The sequence below is a fragment of the Crotalus tigris genome, unplaced genomic scaffold (assembly GCF_016545835.1).
Source record: "Crotalus tigris isolate CLP2741 ecotype Arizona unplaced genomic scaffold, ASM1654583v1 scf7180000018101.4720394464:4744507, whole genome shotgun sequence".
NCBI classification, from domain to species: Eukaryota; Metazoa; Chordata; class Lepidosauria; order Squamata; family Viperidae; genus Crotalus; species Crotalus tigris.
In genome coordinates, this window is record NW_024096823.1 from 58905 (window position 1) to 70712 (window position 11808).

General features: G+C 46.6%; 1 protein-coding gene across 2 annotated transcripts in view; it reads right to left on the reverse strand.

The window, feature by feature from the left end:
• MARCHF9 (membrane associated ring-CH-type finger 9) overlaps positions 1-11407 on the reverse strand; it is a 48986-nt gene extending 37579 nt beyond the window's left edge. For both annotated transcript variants that reach the window (XM_039347731.1, XM_039347732.1), the window contains exon 1: positions 8700-11407. In XM_039347731.1, coding sequence (XP_039203665.1) covers positions 8700-9089 — 390 coding nt within the window. In that variant the 5' untranslated portion in view covers positions 9090-11407. The remainder of the gene's footprint in view (positions 1-8699) is intronic.
• Positions 11408-11808: the final 401 nt, after the last annotated feature.

Consider the following 11808-nt stretch of genomic DNA (forward strand, 5'->3'; position numbering starts at 1 on the left):
TCTGCAAGAGAGGAATACACTTTGCAAACTTGAATATCTGCAAACTTCCTACACAAGCAAGGTATACTTAATTATGGGGTCATTAATCATGAGGCAACATACGTGTAAGGAATGTTCCTCATCCCTACCAGGCAAACAAAAAGATCACCTCAGTTAATTGACCTCATTGCTGCCTCTTATGGAAGTTGATTGCATTTTCTAATTACCACTAGATGGGCTTAGAGTTTGATTTTAGCGATGCAAAAGTAGGGTAGACGTTTTATAAATCAAGCAATCAAGGAGATCAGTCTTCTCCCAATTCAAAGAGTCAGGGGCTGTAACTCCTACAGTTCACCTTCCAGACAATGCTACTAGGCATACCTGTTGATTGTAAAACTCAGTGATTTGATGCCACTTAGAAATGTTGATTTTCTCTGCACCATCACAACCTTCCCTCCCCAAAGGGAACAACCCTGCTAAGTCCTGAAAATATATGTCTGAAAACCAAGAACATGAAGTATTGTTATAGGAGCCATTTCTTCAGCTTAGTTTTCATTCTACAAAGAGATATTTGGCCTGTTTACATTATAGAGCAGGGGGTCTTCAAACGTGGCCCTTTTATGACTTGTAGACTTCAACTCCCAGAATTCCTCAGCCAGTGTGCCTGACTGAGGAATTCTGGGAGTTGAAGTCCACAAGTCATAAAAGGGCCACATTTGAAGACCCTCTGTTATAGAGGAAACTACTGAAGGTGCCCCTTTAATGGGAAATCTTGCTGTCTTGCTCAGCTGGAGTTGCTGGTGTGTACGTAGGTCTGATGAGTCAGGAAGCAAAAGGTTAACACACACTAGGAAGGCACCAGGTTGGGCAAACGTGGTTGATTCCTGTTACATGATTTCATATGATTCACAGCTGCAATCCCTGAAGTCCATTTACCTTCTTCTGAATGGACGTTCAGAAATCCAGTTCAGTAGTGCCATCCTAGAGTACGAAGCTCTGTTGATCATCCTTTGCTGCCTTTATAGTTCTGAATGCGCCTGAATGTTTGATTCAAACAGATGGGCTTCACACATTGCCCTAAGCCATAATATGGTTTGTTTGATTTTGGCTTGGTATTATTGTACAGTTCTAACTATTGTGGTTTGAAAATCATGACTTATGGATTAACATTCTGTGTTATTGTTTTTATTATTTGAAATTTGGCTGGTTTTTATCTCATTCTGTTGGAGATTATACTCTCCTTCAAGTTGCTGTTTTATTGTCATCTCTGTTAATCATGTACTAATGTTGGGATGAAAGGGCTCATGGCCAAAAAAGAGATAAAAACATTTTAAATAAGCAATAAATAAATAAGGAGCTCAGCCTGGTGTATACAGATCTGCTCCTACCCATTCCATCTCAGTAACAAGCTGTAAAATATATTAAGCTAAGGGGCAAACATTGTAGCCTGCATGTGTAACCTACCAACATCCCTTCAGCAGACCCACAGCTCTTCAAAGGGAGTAAAGATTTTAATTTGGTGGGCACCAGGGTGTACACGTTAAAAGGCAAATGCAGGCAGCCCTCAACTTACGACCACAGTTGACCCCAAAATTTATGTTGTTAAGTGAGTTTTGCCCCGTTTTACGACTTTTCTTGCCACATTTGTTAAATGAATCGTTGCAGTTGTTAAATTAGTAACACAGTTGTTAAGGGAATCTGGGATCCCCTTGACCCTGCTTGACAGAAGTTCGGAAAAGGGGATCACATGGCTCCAGGACACTTCAACCATCATAAATGTGAGTCAGTTGTCAAGCATCCGAATGTAAATCTCATGACCATGGGGATGCTACAACTGTCCTAAGTGTGAAAAATGGTCATAAGTCACTTTTTAAAGTGCCGTTGTAAATTCAAACGGTCACTAAATGGACTGTTGTTAGTCAAGGACTACCTGTATACACTTCATAAGCTTTACAGAGGTTTAGAGCAGGGGTCCCCAACCTCCGGTCCATGGACCAGTACCGGGCCACAGCCTGCCAACAACTGGTCCGCACAAACAAACGAAGCCCCATCTGCGGGATGCAGGCAGCACACACAACCACGCCCTCTCTGGTCCGCGGAAAAATCTCTCTCCACAGAACCGGTCCCTGGTGCCCAAAAGGTTGGGGACCTCTGGTTTAGAGCATCTGTGTTCCCCCTGAAAACTGATATTTTCAGATTGTATCCCACAGTGTCCTATGTAAAGTTGACAGAGCTCTTGAGCTGACTGAAGGTGCACTCAGCTGACTAAAAAATAGCCACTGGCTTATGGTCTTTTAATGAGCTTGATGGCCAAATCAAGTTATGCACGTGAGTTTTCTGACCTGGGAACAATGTCTCCCTGGAGGTATTCGATGGTTATTATACATTTGGCCATTTGTAACCTACCAGCATCTCTTCAGCAGCCCAAAGCTCTTCAAAGTGAGTGATGCCAAGAATGTTTGTTCTTTCTTTCATTTGGGGGGGGGGGCATTGGGGTGTACATTAAAAAAACTATATACTCTTTATAAGCTTTACAAAGGCTTAAAACAACCCCATTACGCCTTAAAACAATGAAAATGGATATTTTTCAGAGTGTATCCCACAGTGTGCTATGTAAAGTTGGTGCAGCTCTTGAGCCAACTGGAGGTGCACTCAGCTGACTAATAGCCACTGGCTTAAGGTCATCTAATGAGCTTGATGGCCAAATCAAGATGTGCACATGAGTTTCAGACTTGGGAACAATGTTTCCTTGGGGGTATTGGTTGGTGATTATACGTTTGGGTAGAGAATCTTCTCCTTGTGGCCTCAGCAAGGCCCAGTTAAAGCACTAGAATAGAAATAATTAGATTTCAGTCCCATAAATGTATACATTTATGTCCTGTTTCCAAGAGCCATCTAATAAGTACATAAAAAGGTAAGCAGATTTGGAATCATGTATGAACCACTTTCTGGAGAAGTGCGGGACAGCACAAATAATGTGGTAAGATTCTGAACTCCTATAATTTATTACCAGGATCCCAAACTGGTATTTTTAATCTATAGCCATCATTCAGAACACTCGCATGCTTATATGCTTGGGAACATTGAGTGACAATACCGAAAGCAGACTAAAAATGAAAAACAGAATGGAAAGAAATTCCACAAATTTGTAATTGTGATGTGGGTTTTCTGAAAAGTTTCAAATTGTAAATTTTTCCTATGGTGACCAGGCTAGTTCGCACCAGGCAGTTTACACCGGAAAACATCCAATTTGCACTGGAAAAGCTTCTGATGGATGACAAATATGCTGAACTCACACATTTAAGAAAGCTAATCACCTGACAAAAACAAAATTAGATTTAGAAATGACTAACCTCGCCCAACATTGTAATGCTAGTAACAATTGTTGTTGTTAAACTTATAAAATGGAGTATTTTCTTCAGGGGAAAAAAAAATCAAGCACTTGAAAAATAGACCTGTCAGATCATTGGGTAATTTGGAACATGTCCCTGTCCCTGACTTTGGGTAGCCTAGCACCTTTCAGAAGATTAATATTCACTCAGGTATGTGAGTGAATCCCTGGATTGAATCAGGTCTACCACAAACACAGGGATTGCTGGAATTTCGGCCTCTTGCAGAGAACAGAAGAGCAGAAATCTAGCATTTCTGTTATCACTAACTTATATTTAGATGAGAAATTATGAAACGAAAAGATCAAGCCATTTATATCAGGGATAGCAGAGCTTAGAGGGACAATAGGAAGTGGGTGTGGCAGGGATTTTCTGTTGATCAGGACAGAAGCCGCTGCTATCAACATGGTGAAACAATCTGTTTGCTTAATCCAGCATTGCTCCCTTTGAGGGAATGAACTTTTCCAGGATCTCAGCTGGAAGACAGCTTTTCCCATCATCTGCTGCTTGATCCTTTTAATTAGGCATGCCAGGAGCTGAAATTGGCATGAGCTGAACTACAATAGTTTCTCCCCTAAACTGTTCCAAATGCTACACCACAATCAGATGAGGTGCATCGGGCTGAAAGGGAATGACTGACCAAGCCAGCTTCCATGCCTAAGGCGGGACTAGAATTCAGTCTCCTTTAGATCAAAATGGGTCTTATACTTAGTTTGATCTTGAAAAAAACAGGTAAGCAGGATTGATTACTACTTGGGCAGGAGCCCATAAGAAAACCCCAGGACTGTGGTCTTGACTTGAATTCCCCGGCCCACCCCCAACTTCTGGCCCAAAAGCAATCTTACATAGGCCTATAAATGTCCCAAGAACTTTAAGCTATGTTTTTTTTTTTGAGTGGTGCTCAACTTCTACATGACTTTTTAATAATTCCAAGAATATCTTCCATTTTCAGACCACCTCCCATGAAGCCAAAAAAAATTAGGCAACTCTCCTGAATCAATTGCAGGCACCGCTACTGCTCCTAGTAGGACTTTCAAGCTTTAATTTATCCTTTTTGCTAAGCAGAGGGTTACTTCATACATTATGCAGAAGCAAACCCAGGTCTGCCATCAAATGTGCACTCAATAGTGAGATTGTAGCCAGTTGTGGTTCCCTGATCAGGTGCACGTCTAGATAGACGCGTGTATGCATGTTATAAATAGGAGGATGTCATGTCTGTCGCCTGCACTGTCTTATATTTGGGAATAAGTCTCAACAATATCATAAGGGAATCAAGACAGATAAACCTACCACGAGGCATCAGAAGTCACTTTATGTGCTCCAAAAACGTGCAGAACAGAAGCACAATTAAACCCATGAGTGTTTTCAAGAGTCAAGGCACTTAGGCCATGTAAATGGGGGGGAAAAGGAGCTGAATCAATTTGATCTTTGCAACATAATCCCTCAGGGAGGTGCTTTGCCCAAGCCCTCTTGGAATGAAGTGAAGCTACACAAGGATGCTCTTCTTTCAACATATAATGCCACTTCAGCTGGATTCTGCTCTTTATTAGCAAGCATTTTTGGTGGGCGGGTGCCTATATGCTTCAGTGTCTAATATGCTTACCCTAATGCTTACTATAATTTTGCATGCTGCACAGTTGAACCTTGGCAGAATAAAAAGTCTGGGGCTCCTTCTGACTCAAATTAAGAGTTAATTAATTAAGAGTTGGAGAACTCATTCGTGTCATCTATCTCAGGATCCTCCAAGGTGGGGGGGCATCCAACTGTGCTGAAGTGCAGCATTCACTATCCCCTAAGCATCTTAGGCTTTGTCCTGTTGGGTACGTGATGGGAGTTATAGTCACTACATCTGTAGAGCTCTAGTTTGGAAAGGATTAAGTTTACATGCATAGGAATGGCCCACCATGGAAGTAAGATTACATGTGGATACACGCAACAAACCTCAGGTACAATATATACATATACTCATCAGAAAGCAAAATGTTTACCTATGCCTCTCCTCCTGAGTCCAAATTAGGTCTCAGGAAAACACACAACTTAGAAACGAGAATCTGGTTACATATACACATATATTTGCTAGCTTGAGGCAATACACAACACATAAAGAAGCTTGGGGTGGAGGAAATATCAATATAATACTTGTATATCCTGTATACTTCTAACATCCTACATAAGCATAGTGTACATCCACGTGAGCCCAAAGACAGATGTGCAAATGCTCAAATATTCCTTAAATCTAAAGGCACAGAAAGGGAGATGCAAAGGAACATGCATTGTCTCATTGTGTGAACACAGTTTTACCAACATTCTTTGAAGCACATCAAAATGCAGTCATGGTTTGCATGGGTTCATCAAAAGCTTTTTATCTGAGCAACAGGCACACAAAAGTACATGGACACATTAGTTTATTTAACTCCCTCCAATTTATGAAAAGGAAATCAGTGTGGTTTTTCATGCCAACATGTGTAGCCACTCAAACAAAAAAATCAGCCACACCCTAAAATAATGCCAGCTCAGTCGCCTGGCTTTTCATAGAGCTTTCCATAGCTTTCATTCATTCAATATGTGAAAGAATGCAAGCAGCCTTACAATCAATGCTGTCTTCTACATAATAGCCTCCTTTCCTCAGACTGAATCCTGGCGTAAGGCAAGCGTGCACAGGGCATGATCTGAAAAGAGCTTTTCCTTGCATGCCTTACCGACACCCAGCTTCTCTCTACCTCTTCATCTCAGCTAGAAAGGGGGGGGGGAATTCATCTCCATCAGACGGGCTGAATTGCCACCCTGCAGAACAGGTAGATCATCAAATGGTCACCTGCTTGACTTCACTACTTTCTCCCTGGTACACCCAACTCTCTTAACACTTTGGCTGACCTTTCTGAAAATCCTGGCCGTTCCCAGTACTAAAGCACACGTTCCGCAGGAGGAAGGAATCAATTCCTGGGATCCCTAGTTGAAGTGACTAGAGGAGCAACTCTTTTTTGCTGAAGAACTTGAAAAGCAAATACTAGTAGTTAGAACAGGTAATACTCAGCAGGACTAACCCATCCGATCACTTCAGATTAACTAATCAAGAAAAAAAAAACAATAATGCAGTACTGTCCAATTCTGTAACTGGGTATATAATTTGCACGGTTACTATTGCTTTTGCATTTCTCAGGGCTGTTTCACATAAATTGTGTCTTCCCACTCGGGGTGATCTTATCATATGACAACTTTTGCCAGCCTGATAACCTGTGATGTACTGGATTTCAACTCTCATAGTTTCCAACCCACGCTGTCTGAGAATTAGGGGAACTGCTTAATGCATCTGATGGGGATCGGGCTGGGACATATTAAATAAAGATCATCAGCCACTCTCCTTGCTGTTTCCTCTTTTCCAAAACAATGCAAACTTCACAGACCAATGCTCCCCCTATGCCAAATGGGACAGTAACAACATATTCTGCCTTTTGTTCTGAACCGGACAGATGGAGAATTACCTAGTATTAATTACTGTGGCTGCCTGGACCCTAGTAAAATGATTAATTACGAATTCCAATGTACACTCTTAATATCTACACAATCTATGTTTAAATGAGTCCGCATAAGGGAAGGCTGAAGCAACCCAACATATTAGTCGTAAAGGTAAGCAATGCCCGTATTCGGTTTACTCTCCCTACGCGGTACAATCAGTATCAATTTCATAGATCCTTACTTCTCTAAAGTGGGACACTTGAGACGCTTTCGAATGATCCTCCCATTGTCTCTCCTCTAAGACAAGGAAGCCAGAGGCACCCAAGTCCACCTTTTTTTTTTTTTTTTGCAAACTGTTGTATTTTCTGTGCATTTCAAAGCTCTAAGCCATAGGTGACCGTCACTGGCATGCCTGGAACAGCCTGCTTCTTGCAGGAAAACACAGCTTTGCTGCAAGAGGTGGTGACAGGGATCAATAGGTGGCATTTCTCTGAGCCAACCAGACAACTCCTGGAGGTGTGGTCTTCTTCCCATTGACACACAACTCCAAGGCCTTTTGCCAGGTTCACGTTTAAGCCTCCTGCTGCTTTTTATCCACTGGAACTCCCCAAATTCTCCATCCATACTCCTTTCAGCAGCTCCTTACTGCCCAGTCTTTTTAGAATAGCCTTTCCCATACATAGGACACTGTGGGATCCTGCAGGGATCCACAACTGCTGTTGCTGCACAGGCACTCTCTTCAAAGGAGAAGTCTCCTTCTTTGTCTTAGAGCATAAAGCCCATCATTCTGCACTCTTAAAGGCGGTTGGCTAGGGGAGGAGGAATCCTAAAGACACCCTGTCAGCATATGCAAAGGCTCTGTGCCAGGCAAGGAAATGGAATTCACAGGGAGCACCACAATTGCTCTCAGGTCCCAGGGGATGGCAGCTTCCTGGCAGCTCAGGAATGTTGCATTTCCAAGAGCCTTAAGTAGCACAATACATCTTTGGTAAGCCCAGGGTCCTGCAGCTTCCACTTCCTCAAACGCCAATGAAAGCCATCTCAAGAGATAGCGTGCTTCTCCTGTGGTTCCCTACTTATATTAAATGACCTGGGTAGATACCCAGACTGTCCCCATATCCACAATGAGGGCATCTAATCTAATGCAGCCTCCCCCCCCCCAAAAAAAGGCTTTTGAGTTTTTTGGAAATAAATGGCAAGCAAGCCCACATGTGGGATTGAAGGGCTGGCAGGAAAAGAGGGAAGGAAGCCACTGTAGTTTCCCAGGGATTAAGAACTATTCTCACTTTTGCATGCACTGTCACTAGTTTCATCCCATGGCGACATGTGAGCTTCTCCAGAAACAAAAATAAAACAAACCTGGAAACATGTCTTTGGGGCTCTCATTCCGCTTATGTCCCCCAAACAGATCTCAAATCCTTGGCATCCCGGAAATCAGGTTACAGGACATGATGTGGTCTCCACCTTGACACCAGGTGACAGAGGCATCCAAACCCCTCTATCTCGGCATTTTTTTTAGTGGCTAACTTCACTGACATCTTGATAACTTTATGGCTTTTGCTGCACTGATGTTTGGCACTCCTGCCACTATCTTGGCCTTGGTGTTTCTACCCTCTGGCCCTCCCCCCCCCAGGACATTTGAAACCATGAACTGACAGGAGTCCCCCCCAATAAGATGCAGACACTAGGGAAAATTGGGGAGGAAGTTGTCCAATGGTCCAGCCCATCCTCCCCTAATACCCAGCTGGTCTGGCATCCTGTCATCAGACTCCAACTTGACCCAGACACAAGGGGCTTTTTCTCTGGGACTCAGCCACACCTCAAAACCCAGGACAACCTCCCCAACCTCACAAACATTTCTTTCAGCCCACTGACCTGCTCTGGTCCCTGGAAGCAAATCCGGCACTGCGGGGTCCTCATCCCACTATCCAAGCTGCTGCTGAGCGATACTGAGTCCAAAGCTCCTCCGGCCCCACCCGCGGTGGGTTGATGCCCCGGCTGGTGCCCCGGAGGCTGAAGGCGAGGGTCCTTCTCCTCCAAGGCCAGGCTCCGGGGCCGCGTCTCGGCGCCTCCTCCGCCGTAATACTCCGCTTCATCGTCCTGCTGGACCGAGCAATCGGCGAAGGGCGGCCATCCGCAGCCACTGCCGCCCAGCGCTCCCCGGCTTCCCCCAGCTCCAGGTTCGGGCTCCGGGCGGCCCCGCCGCATCAACACCAGCAGCTTCAGCTCGTTGAAAAACATGCGGATCCGGTACTTGAACATCATTTACCTTTCTCGACGGCGGCAGCAGCGTGTACCTTTCGGGATGGGGAGGGGGGAGAGCCACGGAGAGGTGGGGTGCGGGACGCCGCCGTCTAGCTGCGCCCCTGCCTAGCATCCGGGAACGGAGAAGATCGGGAAAGCGCCCGGCAGGTGGAAGACGGGGGGACGTCAGGAGCGAGACTCGCAGCCCACATCTCGTCGCGAAGGGAAAAGGCAAGCTGCGCGTTTACAGGTGTCGGGGGGGGGCAGAGATGGATGAAGGGCAGGAGGAAATGGGGAGGGGGAGATTGCAGCCCGCTATGACGGAGAGACAGAGCTTTGGGCGCGGACAGCGAAGGGTTAATCGAGAGGTCGGAATTCTACAACTCCGGGTCCCGCCGGGGTGGGCGATGAGGGCGGGGGGGGAGGGAGAGAGTTGGGCAGTCGTCCTGGCGCGAGGTCCAGGTGTTGCGGGAGGACTGCTAGGCTGGGACAGAAGCCGCGCTCCCCCTCTTTCCGAGGCGGGCGGTTTGCCGTCCGCTAGGATTCGGCGAGCTGGAAAAGTCCCTCTTGGCCCCTAAGCTGGGCTCCGGCGTCCGGATTTCCTCGGGCCATTGTAAAGCGAGGCGAGCCAAGGGAGAGCTTTCCGGCGATCAGGGCCTGCAATCGGCTACGCGGAGGATCCGGGGAGGGAGGGAGGCGAGAGGAGAGGGAGGAGGACGACGAGGAGGAGGACTCAGCAGACGCGCTGCAACGGCGGGCTGCGCCTTTCCTTCGCGAGCTTCCCTTTCTGCCGGCCGCCGGAGCGGCGGGGAGGCGGCTCCTCCGCTTCAGGACCTGCAGCCCCAGCGACAGGGCCCGCTCTCCTCCTCCTCCTCCTCCCCTCGGGAGCTGGCTGGGCAGCAGCAGGCGCAGGCGGTTCTTTTGTCTGCAGCGCTACCGGTAGCTCCGCTCCCTGCTGCAGCCCCAACTGCAGCCGCGCCGCCGGGCTGGAGGAGTCGCATCCCTGCGCTCTCGACCTGGTCTTCCCCTGCCCCGCCAGGCGGCCGCTGCCACCCTCTCCTGCCGGGATCGGGTTGTGCGTGTGTGTGCGCGCGCAGGGAGGGGAGCTCCGGGCAGCGTCTGAGATGCGGAGCCCTCTTCCCCTCGGCTCTTTATGCAGCCGGTCCCGGCGGGCGCTAGGCTTCAGTCCCAGGGCGCCCCCAGCCGTCCGGGGTTGCCAACCGACTCCCCACGCCTCTCCTCCTCCCACCGCCCCCGAGATCCGGGGGCTGGGGCGCACGACAGCCCGAATGGCAGCGGTGGCGGCGACGGCGGCTCAGGGCTGAGGAGAGGGAAGATGGCTTCTCCTTCCGGTACAGCATGTTAAATAAAACATTTCGGGAGGAGAGCGAGAGCGCGAAGCGAGTGGATGCAGGGCTGCGTGGGGCCTCGGAGGCGCGCCGGCGTCGGACTAGAACCGAGGGGCTGATGCGTAACCGCTGCGCCACTCGACTGTCGGTCGACCTCGACCACGTGGAAGGGGGGGGGGAGAGACAGTCCCCGGGAAATGTGAAAAGTGCCCTAAGAAACATACTCCGTTTCCCCCCTTCCAGAGATGCCTAGATGGAAGCAGTAGGGAAAGCTGCTCTGAAAAAAAAACCGATTTGTTAAATCGCCTCGCAGTCCTAACCCAGGCACATTCATTTCAAAATTTGGGAAATGCCAGAATTTGACAGTTGTCTTCCCTATATGACAATGAAAGCTTCGCCTCTTCTCCGAAAATCATTCCCTAACTCAGCAGGCTAAAACTGCCTCTTCCTTAGGAAGAACATCTCCGTCCTGACCCAGAAGTCTGGTGACCTCACTTTCTCAAGTGCTATTGTTCACGTGAGACTCTGGGTCAGGTAGGATGTTGAGGAACAAAGGAACATGAGCAGATAAGTAATGTTCTTTTCCTAGGTTAATTTACCTATTAAGTCTTGAAGTAGAAATGTTACTTTGATACATGGATGGATAGATAGATAACAATCTTCTCTAAATAGTTAAATAGGATTTAAGGCCAGCCAACTTTCCATTATTCAGAATAAAAATTATCCCTGTTCAAGCACCGGCAAGATATGTGTAATGAATAAAACAGGGACAGGGAAAGAGGTTCAGCAAATAAAGAACCAAGAAAAGATTAGGGAAGGAATAGATTATATTTGGTACTCTCCCAATTTTTGGACTTTATTTCCTCTAATCCCTTACCAGAACTGTTTAGAAGTTGCGGTGCACAACATCTGAAAGGAGGCAGGTTATCTTTGAGGTTGGGGTAAAAAGAGGCTTAAAGAGCAGGTGGATAAAGTAGGCTGGTAATGAAACTTGGGGGAGGCTGTTTTTAACACAGTCACCAACCTGGCAGAAGGCACAGAGGTGGGGGTGGATGAGAAAAGGGGGGGGGTTGGTTGCAGATGAACTTATTTCACACTACAATTAAGTAACAAGAAGGATGAACAAAAGACAAAGCAAAGTATTGCTTTATTCCTAGTGCCAAAGTGCTATTAATGTTAATAGGTAAGCAGAAAGCAAGAGAAGAATGGAGTAAAAATAACTTCCCTTCCCTGTAGAATCTTACAACCAACATTTTGATAAAAGAAAGGCTGCAGGCAAAAAAAAAAAATGAATATGAGCACATACTGTTGAATATGCTTAGGTCTGGAAATGAGGATTATAAGGAACAAAACAAATCAATCGGAATAGACCTGGAAGAGGCCTTGGAGGT